We start from the raw sequence: 21,259 nt of genomic DNA, 5'->3' as shown, positions 1-21,259 counted from the left end.
GTGATTCTGTCTAGTGTTAACCCGCTGTCCACCGTGCTGAACAGCAGCAAGTGCGGATATAATCTCAAAGAAGAAAGGAAGAACCTGTACAGCCTCCCCCACCTGATGTACGTGAATGACATTAAGCTCTACGCGGGAACCGAGAAGCAACTCCAGCAACTACTCCAGATCACCAAAGAATTCAGCAATGATATTAGGATGCAATTTGGTCTAGACAAATACAAGACACACGGATTGCGCTATCGAAAATTAGTCAACCGAAACTACTGGCTGCAGACAGTTAAAGAGATCGAAACCATGGCAGAGGGATAGGCCTTCAAATACTTGGGGATGATGCAGACTCAGCAGTTACAGCACAAGGAAATTAAGGCCTCCCTGACCGAAAAATACCTGAGAGTAATCTGAGACTCGGAAGCGTGCTGAAAGAAAAAGCTGGGCGGAGAGAACACAGTGAAAGCCATAAACACCTATGCAGTCCCAGTGCAAACGTTCTCCTTCAGTGTCAGATTGGACTAACACCGACCTGGAGGATATCATAAGAAAGACAAGGACAATGATGACCAAGAGCTGCCAACACAACCCGAAGTCAGCCGTAGAAAGACTGACAATTGATCGGAAAGAAGAAGGAAGGGGGCCTGATAGACCTCATCGAGCAGCAGAAACAGCGATCGCTAACCTTAAGGATTACTTCCAGAAACACACAGCAGCACTCCAGCAGGCCATAAGGAAGATAGACAAGCGGTATACCCCCCTCAACATTTTATTTATTTTATTTTTTATTTATTATTCAATTTATTACATATGCTTCACCCCTGAACAGCCTTCACCTAGGAGGGTACCTATATACATTTGTACATTATAACTTAGAGCGCAAACATAGAAATCGTACATAAATTACACATATTATTATTAGCATTAGCATTAGTAGAGGCATTTGATGCAAGAAAGCAAGCTTATGCAGCATCAGCCAAAAAAAAAAAAAAAACCACTTCCACTTCACCCCTCTGTTCGTTCAAAATACCTGTCCAGCTGAGCCTTAAACTTATTTAGGCTATCAACCTCCACCACAAGGGATGGAAGTCTGTTCCACCAACCAACCACCCGCTGGCTAAAGGCAAATTTCCGCACGTCTATCCTACATCTGTCTTTCCTCAATTTGAATTTATGCCCTCTCAGGTGATTATTCTGAGCTAGAGGAAGAATCCCATCAGCATTGAGCATGCTTAAACCATTCAAGGCTTTATACACCTCTATCAGATCACCTCGCTGGTGCCTAGTCTCCAGACACTGTAATTTGCAAAACTTAAGCCTTTCTTCGTAAGAGCACCCCTTTGTTCCATTCACTAATCTTGTTGCCCTTCTCTGTACTCGTTCCAGCAGCTCTACATCCTTCTTGAAATGAGGCCTCCAGACCTGTATACAGTACTCTAGGTGTGGCCTGACCATTGCCTTATACAATGGAATAATCACCTCCTTATCCCTGCTGGAAAAATTCCTGTATATCATTGACAATACTCCATGAGCTACTCTTGCAGCCCGTCTGCACTGCTCAGAGAACTTCATATCTGCCTGCACAATCACCCCCAAGTCCCTTTCATTCTCTACCACTGTCAGTGTAGTACCACAGAGTTGATACGTTGCTCTGGGGTTGCTGTTTCCCATATGTAGTACTTTACATTTGTCAATGTTAAACTTCATTTGCCACCTCTCAGCCCATCTGCTCAACCTTTCCAGATCCTGTTGCAACAGCATAGTGTCAGTAGTGTCCTTGAAAACCCTGCCAACCTTTGTATCATCTGCAAACTTGGACATTAAGCTTGATATACCATCATCAATATCATTTATAAATACAGAAAACAATAACGGACCCAACACTGAGCCCTGAGGGACTCCACTAATAACATTAGTCCACGATGAGCAGTGTCCATTGATTACCACTCTCTGTCTTCTCCCCCTCAACCACCCCTTTATCCATAGCAGCAATTTGCCTCCAATGTCACACTGCTCCAATTTGTGTAGCAGTCTTCCATGTGCAACAGTATCAAAAGCCTTTCTAAGATCCAAGTATATAATATCAAAGTTATTCCCTGCATCCAGTTCTTTTGTGACTTTATCATAATATCCAATCAAGTTGGTCAGGCAAGACTTCCCCTTAACAAAACCATGCTGTGTCTGAGCTATAAATGAAGTCTTGTCTAAATGATCCTGCAGTGCTTCTTTAACCAGTGCCTCCATTAATTTTCCTGGAACAGAAGTTAAGCTCACAGGTCTATAATTACTTGTGTCAGCCTTTGATCCTCCTTTGTGAATTGGGGTCACATTTGCACATTTCCAGTCTATGGGTACCTCCCCTGAGTCCAAGGAAGCTCTCATAATTATGGCTAAGGGTTTGCTTACTTCCTTTGCTGCCTCCTTTAATATAACTGGATAGATCCCATCCACCCCGGGTGCCTTTCTTGTGTTTATCTTCAACAGTTTCTCCTCCACTTTACTCCCAGTTATTTCAAGATTCTGTAGTTTACTGCTAGAGTTGAATACACCTCTGGCATTCCCCTCGCTGAATAACTCCTCATGTGTGAATGTCGATGCAAAATATTCATTTAGTTAGTTAGCTACCTGAGCAGGATCATCAACAGTTGACCCATCAATATCAAGTGGACCAATCTGATTCATCCCCTTCCTTCTAGAGTTTACATAAGTAAAGAACTCTTTGCTGTTTTTCTTTGCATCCCTTGCCAAGGATTTCTCGTAATCTGCCTTCGCCTGCCTAACCTCCTTTGTAACTTGGTTGCATATCAACTTGTATCTATCATAGGCTTCTGTGTCACGTGTTAATTTGTAAGTATCCCATGCATTTTTCTTCTCTGCCATATACCTCATTAGTTCATCTGACATCCATTTTGGCCTAAACCTTGAATAATATTTCTTAGTTGGTATGTAAAGCCTAGTAGCTTCCAAGATAAGTTCTTTGAATGCTTCCCATTTTGCATTTGCTGTTGGTAACATCATCAGTTGGTCCCACTGTATAGAATTTAAATACTGTCTCAGTCCATCGTAGTCGCCTTTACGGAAGCAATAACCCTTCCCTTTACCCCTAATGGTAGTTACCTCTTTCAGTAAATCCCACTTCAGCACACTGTGATCACTGCCACCTAGTAGTTCATTTATCTGCAGATTCTTAATGCATGAAGAATCACTGCTGATAATCAAATCAAGAGTATTACTCCCTCCAGTTGCCTCCCGAACATGCTGATGTAGAAAACAATCATCCAATAAATCCACAAAAGCCCTGCTAGTGTGTGAGTGACCAGCCCCCAAATTCCAGTCAATATCTGGGAAATTAAAATCTCCCATTATAAGACTCTCTGATTTACTGGCCCACTCTATTTCCCTGTACAGTTCCTTATTATACTCATCAGAGTCATTAGGCCTATAGCACACTCCTACTCTCAATTTTGATCTCCCAATGCTTATGTCACACCAACCTGACTCAACACTGCACTGTCTCGTAATGTCGTCTGGCTTCACTTCTTTTGATTTTATGTATTTCTTAACTAATAGCATAACCCCTCCTCCCTTCGTATCCAGTCTATCCTTTCTGTAGACGTTGTACTCCCCAAATTCCAGTTCTGCATTCCTTATATCTATGTGATAATACGTCTCTGATATCCCAACAATATCTGCCTTTGATGTTTTGAGCAATACCTCAAATTCATCAAATTTATTTACTAAACTGCTAGCATTGGTGTACACACAAGTATACCTGCACCTGTTTCTATTCTTAGCTACCCTAACACAACCCATGTGTTTACTTGTACCGCAATGGCTCCCAGCAGTCTCTGAAATACCATGCATCTTGTTTTTCAGGCTTCTGCTCATTCTAATAGAAGCAGTGCAAGAATCTCTTTTACCTCTGCCAGTGGCTACTGTTAATGTATTGGTCTTTGTCTCCCCCCAAGCTAGCAGTTTTCCGACCCACCTAACACTGCCTCGATAGCATCAGCAAATATTCTTGCACCCTTTCTATTTAAGTGTATCCCATCCCTGTAGAAGCAATCTCTCCTGTTAACAAATACAGTCAGGCTGAAAAAAATTCTACCCCTTGAGCCTTGCACAATCTTTCCAGGGCCGAATTGATCGACAAGGCTCTCATCATATACTCCCTCCTATCGTGTCTGGGCAGAATTGCAGACACTTTCAAATTCAACCCTAATTCTCGGCTTTTGTTCAACAGTGACCTGTACTTGTTAAGCAATTCTGCCGGTCTCCTACTCTTAATATTATTAGTGCCAACGTGTACAACTATATCACCTTTTGTGCCATTAAAAGATGATATTCGCTCTACAACGTCATCAACCTTTGCCCCTGGCAGACATACCCTGGTCCTGTTCCACCTATCTTTTTTACAAAGCATGTTCCCCGTTTCCCTGACAATAGAGTCACCAACAACTACTAGTTCCTTCGGGACCAGCGCATTCTGCCTTGGGGGTTGTCTCTGTGTCACGCGATGCCCAAGTGCAAGCTCTGGCGTTGATGTGGGCAGCTGAGAGCTTGATGGGCCCCTCAATTTAGTTTCTTCGAGGGCATCCACCCTGTCCTTCAAGCTCTCATATAGGCCCACAAGAACGCCGAGTTGTTGCCTGATATCGATACACTCCTTGCATCGCGCACACACAAAGACATCCCCCTTGGCAGTATCATGTCCCGTACCCGATTGCTCTGCAAACATCAAGCAAACAGTGCATTTTATAAGGCTGTGAGTCAGAGGACAACTGCCCCCCTCAGTTCTGCTCTGAGCCACAGCACTTCCATTAGCTTGAGCCTTTTGCTTTGCTGCTCTGGTCTGAGTCATGATTCTATTAATTTATTAATTAATTATAATTAATTATGTTATTAATTATGTTAAATATAATTAATTATATTACGTTTGTAATCTAAGTCGTTATATGTATTTATTTAAACGTACAATTTAACTGCTAACGAAGTTCAACTAACGCTGTCTAGTATGGTATATAACTATCGTATCACAAAGACGGGAAAATTACGAACGGTAGCGGAGTTGAAACACGTGGAAACGTTTACCGATACTTTTATGCAATTACAAGGCCGAGTAAAGAATAAATACACCAAGTTAATCAGAAAATCACAAAATAATGTTATACTACTAAATTTAAATCAAAAGTTTTAGATTATTAGTTTATTATTATTTCTATTTTATAGAAACATTAGTTTCTATATTCCAACAAAATAACATCTAAAGTGAGCAAATAAAGCAGATACAAATACATATACAGTGACACAAGCGACATATAAACACATACTCGTCCTAATACTGTATATGCATATACAGCTAATACACATACATACAAAACACATAATAATTTAAAACAAATGAATTCTTTAGCAAAGTAGAGTTGATGGCAGATTCCATCCTGAAGGAGATAATCAGGAAGCTTCTACAGTTGTATGTGGTGGTACATGCCCTGTATCTTCTCAGATCTGTACGCTTTCTCATCACAGAACCTGTGGAGATCAATCTTCAGGGTGTTGTACGTTTTGAGGATGTTAGACGGAAAACATCTTCTAAGCATAGTTAAATTCTGTAATAAGATTCTTCTTAGGGGTATCCATGCACTATTGCAAAGGGCGCGGGAAAGCCTACTGCCTACAACAAGATTATGGACATTTGGAGCGTCAAAGCGATCGGTGAGGAGCAGACAGAGATTGGGCAGATTTCCTGTAAGGAGCAACTGATTCCAAGAAGTGCAACCAAGGTTAGCATACATGATTGATCTCGGGATGGTGAAAAGGTAGCCATCAACACGGTTCAACCACCTTAAAATCCAGTACTCGATACCCATGAATTTTTTGATATTAGTGAGGGAAGCAGAGGACCAGATCGTCAAGGCATACATGGGAATCGGAACAAGACATGTTTGTATGTAGTGAGTGGCAAGTTTTTGGTTGTTTACTCCAGTAAGTTCCTGTCTTATCGCCCACATTGCTGACAGTGTTTTTGCTTTAGTGTTGGCAAAGTGCTGTTGGAAGGTCAGGTCTTCATCCCAGGTGAGCCCTAGATCAGTGTGATGAGAAACCTTTTGGACTCTAATACCATTGATGTAGATGTCTATGTCTATGTTCATCTTCTTCTTCTTCAAGTTGGTGAAAGACATTTGTGCTGACCTGGTCGGATTTATGGATAGGCCAATATTCTAAAGATAATGGTCAAGCTCTTCTATTAGGGCAGTGGCATGGGCGTTGATTGCGTCAGATTTTTTACCGTGTTTTGACGAAATGAAGAGTTTTATATCATCTGCGTAAGAGCTGCAGTCAGGATGCGTCGAGAGGAAGGGGTTCAAAGACAGCAAAAAATAGTGCAGAGAGGACGCCACCCACCTTGGCGGACTCTGTAGACGACGTGGTTCGACTGGAAGGTTGTATGTTCTACTCTCAAATGACTTTGTTTGAGAATGGAAACGATGACTTTTAATAGGCCTCCCTGTATTCTGAAATGCCTTTCAAGTATTGTCATCAAGGAATTGATTGAGACATTATCGAAAGCAGCTTTAATGTCTAAAAATACTACATCAATCTGTTCTTTGGCGTTCAGAGTCGTTTGGATCCGAAATAGGGTGTCCATTAGATTAGTCACAGTTGATCTCTTTGGAATTACAGTGTGTAAATATGGTGGTCTTTTATGAAAAAAATGCATAACAAGAATTGGCAGCAGAGTCTTCTCGAACAATTTTAGTAAATTGCAGCTTATGGAGATGGGACGAAAATCCTTCTTGTCTTTCGGATGTTTGACTTTAGGCACGGGTTTTACAATATAATGTTTCCATATTTCAGGGATAATTCCAGTGTGTACGGTTTCTCTAAATATGTGTAGCAAGACCTCGATGATGAATGGACTGCTTACTTTCATGATGAAGAGGGAGACATATCGGGGCCAGAAGTGGATTTATTTGGGAGACTATTTAATGCCTGAATTACATTTTCTTTGGTTATGGTGATTTCTGTTAGTAGAGGTCTGATATCAAGATTGGATCCGGATGGAGTCATGTTATTCATGTAATTTACCAGCCAACTGGTATTGTCTGGTACGAGAGAGTTATACTGTACTTTAAATTTGGATCTGGAGAGATTCCGAAGGTACTGTTCGCCCATTCCCTAAATAAGGTTTCGTCCATGATGAAGTTGGTATTCTTGTTGTTATTGATTCTTTTAAACTGTTTAAGCTTTTTAGAAATTGCAAAGTTGTACTCATGGCGTTTGTGCTTTAAGAAACAGGCTCATTCTTTTTTGTAAGCGATGTAGTCTTCAGGGGTTTTCTGCCATTTTCTGTAAGCCTTTTGTTTTCTTACAAACACAACCTTCATATTGTTGTTAAACCACCAGTTAGATCGATGTGAGATCCGAATCTCCTTAGACGCACCAACACAAGCTATTTTAAATAATTCTTCAGCCAAGATGGAAGAGGCTTCAGGCCCTGACTTTTCTAACAGACAGTTCCATTTATACGGAGTGAAGCGATGGAGGATTATTTCTTGCTTAATGAACTTGTTTGAAAAGACTCTTCTCGTATGCAGCGGGTCACATCCTTCAACCGAGGTATTAGAGAGGTCGGAATGGGCATAAAATTCACAATCTAATGGTTGATGATCTGATTTGAAGAAGAAGGTTGGTTCGATAAGTTCTGCATGAAGTGTGTTGTGAAAAATGAGGTCGAGCTGCTGATTTCCGCGAGTTGGGGGAGTTTGAAGAGGATGAAGGTCGAGCGAATGTAACATGTTTTCCAGAGAAGACCGAGCCGTTGAGTACCTTGGTAGGCACAATATGGCCCAAGAGGCCCTTGTGCCAAAAAACCCCAATACAACAACAACAGTACCTTGGCAGGGGCATGTTGAAGTCCCCTACGAGAATAGTAGGGACGTTGGGTTGGAGATTGGTAGTAATCCAGGTCGCTAATTCCATTCTAACCTCTAGGGTGTGTTCTGGAGGGAGGTAGACAGTGCAAACCTGTATTCTAATTTCATCGAGGTCAAGGATTACAGAGATGGCTTCAAAGTTTCGGGAACTACTTCAGTTGTTCCTATGTCGATGGTCCTAAATTACAGAGCCGAACTTCTGGGATCACTGCTCTTGGCGCATTCCTTCCCCTTATCTCCGGTCTTCAGCACAGCTGCTAGCAAACCATAACCGGCTACTACTAACTGGCAGATTCCTGCTAAAGCAAATGCTGCCCTCACTGCAAGCCATCGACGGGGACCTCCAAGAAGTGGTCAACAATAAAAAATACAGGAAGGGAATCCTCGTCGAACTAAAAATGTAAAACTGTGCTTTGTTGCCTTCCAATAATATGATGTAACATATGTTTTTCTCAAGTGTATCTCTTTTGTAAATATATTTTGTAAACCCCTGGCACCACCATGCCATGACGGGACCAATTGTATCTCTATCATGCTGCAATTAAAGATTCTATTCTATTCTATTACAAGGAGAGTTGACCAAGGTCGCCCGAGAACTACGTCAACCAGAACAGACCGCTATCTGGCTCTAACAGCAATACGGCACCTGACGATGTCCAAAAGGAATTTTTATAGATGATTGCAACTCCACCACCGCGGCGAAAGGCCCGTTCATTAACTTGAGCAGCATAGTTCAAAGGGAGGCAAAGAGTGTCAATACATCTATTGTGGTTCATCCAGGTCTCCATTAAACAAATAATATCATATTCTGCAGTAAAGAAAATAGATTGAAGTGTATGGAGTTTGCAACTTATGCCTCTTATATTATAAATGTAGCATCTGATAGTTACAGATGCGGGTATGGATGTGACACTCTGTAATTGCTATACCTGAGTATTATTATGTCTCCTCTGGAGCACGCTAGCTTTTCTGTCTTCAAAAGGTCTGATTAGAGTATTTTGTGGCCATTCCAAGCTTATTAGCGGTTGGCAGGGGTTTGTTTGTTATTTGGTTTCTACGAGCATTAGCAACTAAGGCCATATTGCTCCGGGATATGCGGTGGTCATTCCCTGACCTTTCCGCATCCTCCGTATTTGGTGGTGACGGGCTCGAATCCCGGTTTAATCAAGAAGCGTGTGCTACGCACTGCTGCTCCTTCCCACCTGGCTACGGAGGCGCCTGGTTGGCAGGGGTCAGCTGGCTTTGAGACAATGAAAGAGGCATAAGATGCGTGCCGCGTACGTAGTTGTCTAACATCTACTCTGATGGAGTATTCCTTCCAATACATTTCTGTGATTGCCTGAGTAGTGGTTTTTGGATTTAATCTCGACACATATTTAAAGATTTGGTCCCGAGTCAGTACAGCCGTTATATTGTAGTTATATGCTGGGCAACTCATTCGTTGATTGGGTTTCGGATGATGTCTTATGATACCCTTTTCATTGATGTTTGTTAGAGATGGAGGGAAAGAAGACACAGCGATGGGATTAAGAGGTTGGTTCTCTTCGTGGGTGCCGTTTTGGTTGTCTCTACCTTTGGGTCGGACGTCAGTTGGGCTGATGGCGGTAACGTCTGCATAAGACCACCAAAACGATTGTTTTTGCTGTGGCGGGTTTAAACAGCAGCAGACAACCTCATTGACTGTACCTACTGAATTAGTACCAGCAAGTGTTACACCCCTTATCTTCTGAGTATCCGTTTTCAATGTATGCTCTGTTGTCTTTTTTTTTACTGTATGAATTTCATATGAGGAGTTTTTATGCATTGAGATGCAGCTCTGAGAGGAAACGATTGCAGTGTTATGCGGATGCTTATCGATTTTTTCCTGTTCGAAGGTGACAAAACATTCTTCAGCTCGCGGTATGTGTCCACTTGTTGCTGCGATCATCACTGGGAACTGCTACACGTGGATACTGGTACTCTCTCTGGCTCTAGTGTGACACTGCTATGAGTGACCCGTTGTCGGGTTTCTGTTGAGATAGCGTCTGAATCATGATATTCATTATCCCGTTGTTTGTATTAGAGTTTCAGGGTGTTTATTTTGTGGTTCTTGAATGCGAGCTTCATCTGGCGCCTTACAGGAAGTTATTTGTTTCGTATTTTCTTTACACTGATCGCAAATAAATAGCCGTCTTTTAGCTTTGGGCAATTTAGTTAGGTTTATCTTGGTACAAGAATTACATATCAACCCGAGGCATTTAATACATTTAATAATCGTTTCTTCATTATCATCACAAATTTTACATTTTAATAGACCCGGAATGATTTCTTGTTGATCCATAATGTGGACTTAGTATGCAATTCCTCTGCTACCTTTAGTGCACTTTTAAACTTTCTAGTACTTTCAGTGATTAAGAGATTATTGTGCCACCTATGGGGTGGTACATTGTTTGACCATTATTGCTTGCGGCATTGTCTTAAGATTATTTGGAGCACTGGATTATTTGGATTAGTTGACAACCTACGTAGGCAGCATTTACACGTGGTGAATCCCAAGGGGTTTATCCCGACAGCGATATATCCTGAAAGTTCTTGTTGTTTGTAATTAATGTGCCCAGCTCAGAGAACTCCCTGTTTTCATCTTAAAATACAAATAATATATTACCTGTGTAAATCCAGTATTTGAGTGATGTATCCTCTTGTTTAGCTCACAATGATGAATTCAACCATACTAAATTATAAGTTAAACTTTATGGAAAAGTTAGTAGAAATACATGAAAACGAAGAGCACTAAAATCAGGCGACTACACTAGCTGGCGCAAGCGCACATCTGAGATAAGTGAGGAGTCCCCTCCCAACCAGGAGGCACAAACGAAGATAGAAAGATGGGCATAGAAAACAATACAGGGCAGACACTTCATGATCTCCATCAAGATCGCATCAATAAAATTGCTTCCAATGCATGGCTCACGAGCGGGACGCTCCTTCCCGATACTGAAGGATTCATGCTCACCGTCGTAGACCAGGTAATCAACACCAGAAACTATAGAAAATAGATCGCCAAGAAGCCCGGAGTGTCCGATGACACATATCGACGACGCCACTTGCCTTCAAAAACGATACAACAAATCACCTCGGGATGCAAGGTGATCACCCAGATTGAGTACAATCATAGAGACGACCAGGTAGCCAGGATAATACCTCAGAAGCTGGCGAGGAAATACCAGTTGGTCCAAGAAAGTATACCGTACTACAAGTGCGGACCGCAGGCAGTGCTAGAGACCCGAACCCACAAGCTGTACTGGGACCGCGCCATAATAACGGATAGGACAATCTCGTTCAACAGACCGGACATAACTCTTGTGGACAAGAAGGAAAAGGCTAACTATCTGATTGACATAGGGGTACCCACCTGACGGAACAGATGGAATTCTACCGAAAAAGGAGCTATCACCAAAAAATTCGTTCCCGACGTAACTGCCCTACTTTCATCATCCACCAGAAAATGGTTTTCACCTTTACTGTTTACCTCCTACATACTAACTGGACATGGTTCACTTAACACAAAACTGTGCCAATTGAGGCTTTCTCATACAGTCTCCTGTCGATGTGGGCTACCGGACCGTCCGTAAAGGGTAATAAAGATTATCTCTCTCTCTCTCTCTCTCTCTCTCTCTCTCTCTCTCTCTCTCTCTCCTCACGTCCTTTTTGAATGCTCCATTTACGAGGATCTCAGATTGTCTCTTAAGGCAACAATACCAAACTAGTCTCCCGGATGTAAGAAGATACTCGTGTCTGGCAACAATTTGCAGGCTCTTCAAACCTTCTGCGATGCTGTTTTTAATCGCAGGTAAGTCTTTCAATGTTAATGCAAGCAACCAAACTGAAAACACTTCATAAATCAAAATGCAACCTGTTGTCTCGTTTGTCGTCCTGATGACGTAATGTACAATATTTTGCTGGTTCTCAAGAACACACGAAGATTTCAACAGATGCTATATTTTCTGGTTCATTCTTTATCAAGACTCTCCACAACTAAATCCATCCTCTGCTCAGTGATACCGTCAATAACCAGAGACTTCTGATCCCACTCCAGATTAACAGAATTATATCTAGAACTTGTTCCTGCTGATCTTGTTTTTGGATAAACATTCCTACTTCTGTTTGACGGTACACCTTTTCTCTTTGTGGACTACTTTGGGCAGCACTGCATAAAGACATAGATAAAGAGGTTATTTATTTTTATTTATTTTTATATTTTTTTGTTTTATATACTGTATATACAGTATATATATATATATATATATATTTTTTTTTTTTTTTTTTTATTATTATGTTTTTTACTTTATGCTGCTTTCTTTATTTCTTCGTCTTCTGCTGTCCTGTCTCCTGGGAATGACGTGTGTGTATGTGTGTGTGGTTCATGCGTAAATGTGGCCCACCTCCCTGTGGTGTAGACGGACACTGGGCAGGCTTTCTGATCGCCTGCCTGGTGACAAAACGGCCAGAAACAACACACACACTGCACGAACATAATATTACACACATTTCTAGCGTTTTACAGTGGTCTGTAAGCATCACAGTGTACAAAGGCATGTATAGTTGCTTATGTAGGACGGCACCTGAACTTTCGTTCAGGTGCCGTCCTACATAAGCAACTATACATGTCTGCATAGCGGTACTGAACATTGGCAATCTGCAGAAAACCCATGGGGGAAAAATCAGGAAGTACACGAACCTAAGACAGGGGATCAAAGCGATGTAGTATATGCAACAAATTACGACCATCCTGATCATCGTGTCAACCACAGGTATGGAGCCAAAGACCCTACATAACAGTTAAGCAGCAATAGGTCTTCCAGCGAACACCAACAAGGAACTCCAGAAAGTCGCAATCCTGAACACCCGTAGGATAGTCAGAGAGTTCCTCGACCAAACATAACAACAATCACCTTGTGTAGTTGGTAGCAGTACCCGTCACGAGGTGGAACCCCAATCAGGGAGAAATAATATAAGACCAATACTAAGAATAATAATAAAAACTGTCCCCAAAGGGAGCAGCATAATTAACAATTTTAGAATAAAAATATTTAAAGGGACAAAATAATATTTAGTTTCAAAAAGGAAATTAAAGAAAAATATTAATGATGATAATAATAATGATAATAAAAAAGAAAAAAAAACTAAATGAAACTGAAAATATCCGACGACTGCCGTGGTGAGCACGTATGCTAGATTTAAGTCCGTTCTAACATGCGTGGGGCGCCCTAACATCTGTTCAAAGTGCCTTGATGGCTGCGCCCTCTAGCACCGACGGCAGGATCGTGGGGAATGGGTGGTAGTAGTGGTGGGATGTAGACTGCCCCCCCGTCAAAATCTGTTCAAATCACCTCTCTCCATACTCCTATCTAATAATCCATGTTATTTCGTATGGTTTGCAAAAATGGTTTCACACGGTTTTACACAATTTAAGAATATTCCTGTTGAACAAGTATAATTGCATCAGGCACTCTTCAATGTTCAATCAAAATGAATACGTACCGGCAAGATGAAGTTCCCGCACCAACAAGCCTGTTGCTGGAAAGTTGTCCCGAGAAAGAGTGGTAAGGTCGTTCATTGCGAGGTTCAAGATGTGAAGGTTGAGAAGTTTGGAGAATGCACCGCTGATCACATGCAGCCGATTGAAGCTCACAGTGAGGGTTTCCAAACTGGACAAACCATGCAGGTCTTCGTCTGTCAGCGAAGTAAGACTGTTATTGTCCATTTCCAAGATTCTCAACGTCTGCAGAGGATTTAAAGAGCCATTGAGGTGCACAATTCTGTTTTGTCTTATCCTAAGGTGCGTCAGGGCGTCGAGGTCGGCGAACGCGTGCTGGGACAAGGAAGATATCTGGTTGTCGTCGAGATACAGATTCCTCATGTTGACACGGCCTTTGAAATTAATACTGTCTATCTGAGTGAGTCTGTTCGAAGCAGCCCCAAAAAAAGCGAGGTTGGGCAACTGCTGCAAAGCAGATCCAATAGACGATATCTGATTGCAACTCACCCCCAAGGCATTCAGCGTGGGCAGCTTGAAGAGACCATCGATCGAAGAGATGCTGTTGTTACTAATGTCTAGGTACTTCAGCAAAGGAAAGTTGAAGAAGGTCTGCGGAGGTATTGTGCGCAGACGGTTGTAAGCGATCTTCAATAACCTCATACGCGGCATCACTTGGAAAGCATCCTGCTCGATCTCCTCGAGTCCGATTCCAGAAAGATTCAAGTCGTGTATCTTAGGCACTTTGTCTTTGAAGGTCGCGGCAGTTATCCTTTTAAGGGGATTCTTGGCCAGGTTCAGTGTCCACACTGTAAACATCCCTGGATGGAGGATATCGTCGGCATCCGACAGCAAATTGTCTTCCAGATTGATTTCCTGAAACAAATCAAAGTTGTGTTTATTGATCATCCTTCGCTGTTCTTTTTTTTTCAAAGGCTACTAAGGCTACTATGATATGCCAGTGTATTGCTTTTGTAAATTGCGAATTTCCTAGGTGTGGTTTGTTTGTTTGGTGGATGGAAAAACTAAATATTTTATCCGCAGCAGCTGCGCAATTCGTGTTTACGAGGCAACGTGTAATGCTTGGGCCATGCAATTTAAGGAAGACGTACACGGAGCAACACTTCTTGATTAGACCGGGATTCGAGCCCTTCACCACCAAATACGGAGGATGCGAAAAGGTCAGGGAATGACCACCGCATCTAATGCTCCTAAAAAAAAAACAAATAACACGGAGCAATATGGTCTTAGTCGTTGATGGTCAGAAATTCCTACAACAACAACAACACCGCTTGTGTAGCCACGAAGCACAGCGCCATAATTAAAATGGGACACGTGACTAGGAACACTACAGCGCAACAGGTCGACACTTCTTTTGCAGGAACATTCCGTAAAATAATAACAACGGAGTGTGACGGTTTAATTCGCGCATCAACAACACTACCTTACAAAAATTCAAGAAGTTTCGGCGAACTGCCGGTAGAGAGCGCAAAAGTGTATGACGAATACGCACTTCTTTCAGTAGTTACAAAGTGACCCTAAATGGCCTGCTGCTGGTGTTGGTGTGACCCGCTGTGTGACTCAAATAATAATACGAATCCGAAAACACCGCGAGAGGATTACGTAGACAAGCACTTGAAGACAACTGCGATTTTGAAGTATTATAAAAAAGGTCAGGAATCTGTGGCTGACAAAGAGTACACAATTTGACTGTATTTTTGGTTGTTTTTTTTTATGTGAACCCCAAGCACGAGAGGTATTAGAACCTATAGTACTTAGTACCGTGCTCAGGTTTGAGGTTGACAAGACGAACGAAGATATTTCTTGACATTGGACTTGAACTTCTGTAGATTGTAATTTTCAGGAAATACGTATGAAGGAAGGTTGTTCCAGAAAACGGCAGTTGAATGAATAAATGAGGAAGATGAAAAGTTGGTTCTGTGGGTTTGAAGTTGGACAGTAAATGGAAGTTGGCTGGTGGCGGCACGTGTTCGGACTGTTTTGAAAGAGAGAGCGGGAATTACAGAAGCCAATTCAGAAGAACAGTGCCCGTGGAAGTATCTGTAGAAGAGGCATGCAGCAGAAACAGTGCGTCTATGAGAAAGCGAGTGGAGAGACTCTGTTAGAGATGAATCATTAATTAACCTAACTGCCCTCTTTTGAATGGATTCAAGAAGCGTGAGAGAGGTTTCGGGGCAGCACCCCAGATGTGGGAACAATATTCCATGGCAGGGCGGATTTGCGATTTATACAGAGTGAGCAGCTGTTTGGAAGAAAAGTAACGCCGAGAGCGAAAGAGAAATCCAAGTTTTTTAGATGCAGAGGAAGAATTATTTGTAATGTGCTTGTGCCAAGAGAGATTAGAAGTCAGGGTAATCCCCAAAAGAGATATATCATTTTGCCTAGAAATCCGAATGTCCCTAAAGATAAGGATAGGAGCAGAAGAATCCTTTTTGCGAGATATAAGACAAGATTGAGTTTTAGAAGGGTTGAAATCAACTAAGTTGTCTTTGCAGCACTGGAGAATTACCTGAAGATCGGCATTTAAGGAATTGGCAGCAGATTTTCGAGAAGTTGAAGCTGATTGAGCAGGACAAGGTTTCTCAAAATGGAAAGTGGAATGCAATGTGATATCATCGGAAAAACTATGGATAGGATTTCCAGTCAATGGAAGAACGTCATTAATATACAAGGGGAAAAGAACTAAACCGTGGAGGAAACCAGCACTAATGGAGAAGTTAGAAGACAGAGAGACATCTACCATCACCCTCAGTGAGCGATCAGAGAGAAAACTGGATAACCAATTAAAAAAACAGTTGGCAAACCATAAGATGGAAGCTTGTTCAGAAGACCTTTATGCCAAACACGATCAAAAGACTTTGAGATGTCAAGAGCAACTACGTGTATTTCACCGAACCTTTCCTTTGAATTAGTCCATAAATGGGTAACATAAGCCAGAATATCACTAGTGGATCGACATTGACGGAATCCATACTGGCGATCGTTGATCAGACGGAAAGTTTCTAGGTAGTTTAAGAGTTGGCGGTTAATTGATTTCTCCTTTGCTTAAGAGAGAGTAGAAGTAATTTCAATTAGACGATAATTAGATGGGAGGGATTTGTCACCCTTTTTAGGAACTGGCTGGATATGGGCAAATTTCCAAGCAGAAGGAAAAACACCTTTGGAAGCAAATGTCAGCAAAAGGAAAAACACCTTTGGAAGCAAATTTCCAAACAGAAGGAAAAACACCTTTGGAATAAGAAAGTGAAAAATGCCGGCAAAGAATAGGAGTAAGTTCAGGAGCAGAGGTTTTGAGAACAAGTGGAGAAATACCGTCAGGACCTGGAGCTTTCTGAGCATCAAGATTCGTTAAAATCCTTCTGACGTCCTTTTGACAGAAGACCACGGGAGGCATTGAATGGAGTGTGTTGGGAATGGTGGAAGATGTTTTACCAAGATCATTAATACATGAGTTGGAAGGAAAATGGGATGCTAGCAGGTCAGCTTTATTCTTGGCTGAAGTGACAACAGAACCATCTAGTTTGGACAGAGGTGGGAGCAGAGATGAGCAAAAGTTGTGATCAATAGTGTTCGCAATAGACCAGAATGCTCGACTACCATTAGAGCAAGAAGCAAGTTTTCCGCTCTTAGTCTTGAAAATCTAATCCGGACTGATTAATAACTGCTTTACAATTGTTGCGAGCTTTGGTGTAGGCAGAAAATGAAACTGAAGAATTGGAAACAATTCAATTACGATATACAATATTCTTCTCTTGAACAGCCTAAGCATATTGATTGGAAAACTAAGGTTTAGAGATTTTAAAGTGGAGTGGGGAATAAAGGATTCCATTCGTACGAGAATAATTCTGACAGGATCTGAGCCGACGTTGACATCAGAAGTTTTGAAACAGTAATCCGACCAAGGAAAGAGAAATCTCGCAGGGCTTCCCATTTTGCATTCTTGTAATGCCAAACAATACGAGGTTGGGAATAGCCATGAGATTGGCTCCATTGGAGAAGAGACAATCACCAAGTTGTAATCTGAGGACTCACTCCAGTCACAATCTGGGAGAGTAGAGGTAGCAAGATTATACACTAGCTGATCCGGAATCCTCCTAAAGAGTTACCAATAGGTTCGGTCCGGTGTACTAACTAGCGGCCGACCTGCGAACACCGTTTTAGAGCTGTACCCTTGAAATGTAAGGAATATTGGATCTCGCCACGATGTTCATCAAATCCTCAAAAGTCATCAATCATACTGCATGATGAAAGAGATGGAGAAGGGTTGACCGGAATTTAGCTCTGGACACTAAACACGGGTGCCACCACTTTACGCCTCCAATAAGCAAAGTGGTGGTATTTCACCGGTTGATGAGAGTCATCTTCCACCTAGTACTGCCTGGTAACACAGAGGGGCGGCATTCCTCCGTATGGTGTAGGCGCCACGCCTCGACCCCTGCTTACGTTGGTTCATACCTGGTGGTCACCCACAATGTACTTGTGCATGGAGGTTATACCCAGGATTATTAACAGTCCCACCATCGTGAAGGTGCAAGAAGAGGATTTGGCTGTCACAGACCGTCCGGACTTCGCTGAAATTGGGTCCACTTGACCTGAGTGTCACCCGAATATCAGTTCAATCAGCGTTTTAGACTTCCATGTAGCAAGTTCAGCTGTCTGGCATAGAGAATGTCTGTGACAACTTCAAAGACCAGTTTAATAGGGACCATTTTCGCACCAATAGGGATCAGTTCAATGACCAATTTAATATTACAGAGCCCACACAGCTAATTTACAACGTGGATTATAATTATTGGCTGTTATTTTGAAAATTGTTAATAGTAATACAACTTGTGGAATATTTACATCTTTCAAATTCGTATCTCACTTGCTACGTTACAAACTTTGATTGGTGAAAACAAATTAAATAAGTGATGTGGCTTCGACTGGATTGTTATTTAATTAAGATTCAATCCAATTTATACCGATAATGAAGCGGTACAATTATGTACCGTTGAGATTGTTTTTCTATTATTTTCTGAACGATAATTATTTTTATGATTTCGTGATTCGATTTTTATGATTAATTGATTTTCAAAACATTACTTTTTGTATATACCTACTGAGTAAATATAGCTTCGGTTATTTTTCGTTCAACCTTAATTACTCAGAAGTGTTTAAGTACTGTATTTATTTCAGTTGATTGACCGAGATTCTATTCATTTCAACTAATCACTTTTCCACCTCCTCACTCCTTTCATCTTTACTTCGTGACTATGCTGGTCACTACCATGACTGAAGCTGCATGATTCAAGTATCTATCTCTTATTTTGTTAATTGTTATTTTTTGTTAATCTATTGATTTTACATCGTGGGGTATACGTGTGTATTAAACCCGCCACTCTGCTTCTACGAGAAGACATCTTTCTGGGTGACTGAGTATTAAATTACACGAAGGACACGACCGACTACGTTGGTCGTGTCCTTGTCGTTGGCTGCCAGGTGTCGCTTGATGACAGACTTCTGTAGCTGCTGTTTGTTGTTGTTGTTGTCGTTGTTTTGATTTTTAGGAGCATTGCAACTAAGGCCATATTGCTCCGGGGATGTGCGGTGGTCATTCCCTGACCTTTCCGCATCCTCCGCATTTGGTGGCTCACGGGCTCGAACCCGGGTCTAATCAAGAAGCGTGTGCTACGCACTGCTGCTCCTTCCCACCTGGCTACGAAGGCGCCTTGTAGCTGCTGCAAGCCGATAATTTTTCACTAAAATTTTATCGTATTTCGTATTAATTTGTGTTTTACAAATAGATTAAATAGCCTTAGTGGCGTTCGTGATTTTGTAATTTACAGCTCGCTGCTCCTACCGCGATCGTAGCGGTGTTTCTGGCGGGAATATTGTGACGTGACCAGTAGCTCGGAAGAATAGTAAGGTTTAAATTGTAATAAATAAGTATTTTGAAGGGTTTAATCACCTTGTAGGCATATACCGGTTGTATTTTTTGATTAGTTAACGTATTAATTTGTGTTTTACAAATAGATTAAACAAGCTTAGTAGCGTTCGTTATCGTATTTTTTTTTAAATTGTAATAAATAAGTATTTTGAAGGTTTTACTCACTTTTCGGGCATATATCTTTTATATTTAGCTGAGGATATAACTAATTTAGCATTGTGATCGCCGGTATACCATAACTTGATATCTCATAACTAAGGTATAACGTAAAACTATACAGTATAGCGGAATACGTATTACTGAATTAGCTTAGTATAGTATTGTATAGTCAGGTATAGTATAGTAAATTAATCGATTAAATTATTAACCTTATTCGTTTTCATTGTTAATTAATGAATTAAATCGCATTTAAACGGAACTCATGACCCAGCATGATTTCCAAAAACCAAAAGCAACGTGCAAAAGTAGCGGGAGTGCTGTGGCTCGGGGAAGAAAAGAAGACGGTATTTCTCCAACGCATCACATCCTAAAGAAATGTGCAACTTGTGAAATGTTTGCAGATCTCTCTGGGATGGGACATGAGGTTACCAAAGGGGATATCTTTGTATGTGCTCAATGTAACCACTGTGAAGAAGTCAGGCTCCAACTCAGTGTTGTTATGGACCTTTATGAGAGCTAGAAGGACAGGGCTTTATGAGAGCTAGATGCCCTGGAAGGAGTTAAATTGGGGGACCCATCAGGCACTCAGCTGTCCACATCAATTCCAGAGCTTGCAATTGATCATCAGGCAATAAGCGGCACCTTCAGGGTAGAATGCGCTGGTCCCACAAGAGCTAGTTATTGTCAGGGAGATGGGAAATATATTGTGCAAAAAGGATAGATGGAATAGGACCGGTATATCTCTGCCAGGGGCAAAGGTTGATGACGTTGAAGAACAGATATCTGTTAAGGGCACAAAGGGTGCTATTGTTGTATACGTTGGCTCTAATGACGTTAAGAGTAGCAGATCTGCGGACTTACTTAACAAATACAGGTCAATGTTGAAAAAAAGGGTTGTGTTACGATAACAAAGAGTAAGATTAAGTGTATGTATACTTGCATGTACAACAATGCTAGGAGTATAGTAAATAAATTTTATGAATTCGAAGTGCTGGTCAAGACATCAAAAGCAGATATTGGAATATCAGAGACGTAGTGTCACTCAGATATATAAGGAATGCAGAATTGGAATTTGGAGAATACAATGTGTACAGAAACGATACACAGGACAGAAAGGAGGGAAGAGTTATGCTGTTGGTTCAGAAACATAAAATCTAAGGAAGTACACCAAATTGATGTTAGTGGACATTGCAATATTCAATCTGTTTGATATGACATAAGCACTGGGAAACGGAAAATGAGAGCAGGTGTGTATTATAGGCCTAATGAATCTGATGAGTATAACGAGCAATTGTGCAGAGAAATAGCGTGGGCCAGTAAATCAGAATGTCTTGGAATGGAGGATTTTAACTTTCCACTCGCACACTACCAAGAATTTTGTGGATTTATTGGATGACTGTTTTCAACAGCAACATGTCACAGAGGCAACCACAAGTAGTAATACTCTTGACGTGATTATAGTGATCCTTCATGCGTTAAGAATCTACAGATAAAGGAACCACTAGGTGGCAGTGATCACAGTGTACTGATGTGAGATTTACTTAAAGATGTAACTACCATCAGGAGTAAGGGGAAGAGTTTTTGCTTTCGTAAAGGTAACGATAGTGGTCTCAGACAGTTTTTAAATTCTGTACAGTGAGATCAAGTGATGATGTTACCAACGGTGAATTCTAAATGGGAAACCTTCAGGGAATTAATCTTGATGGG

The 21,259-nt window shown here is 41.4% G+C and overlaps 1 protein-coding gene across 1 annotated transcript in view; it reads right to left on the bottom strand.

Moving 5' to 3' along the window:
• The window catches only part of LOC150090461 (uncharacterized), a 71,205-nt gene that overhangs the window by 30,296 nt on the left and 19,650 nt on the right, over positions 1–21,259 (bottom strand). Inside the window, exon 2 of the mRNA XM_090369142.1 lies at positions 13,449–14,319. Coding sequence (XP_090225268.1) covers positions 13,449–14,319 — 871 coding nt within the window. The remainder of the gene's footprint in view (positions 1–13,448; positions 14,320–21,259) is intronic.

Source organism: Mastigoproctus giganteus, chromosome 2 (genome assembly GCF_048544385.1).
Source record: "Mastigoproctus giganteus isolate SK-2022 chromosome 2, ASM4854438v1, whole genome shotgun sequence".
Classification (NCBI taxonomy): domain Eukaryota; kingdom Metazoa; phylum Arthropoda; class Arachnida; order Uropygi; family Thelyphonidae; genus Mastigoproctus; species Mastigoproctus giganteus.
This window is presented reverse-complemented; position numbering and strand designations above follow the sequence as displayed.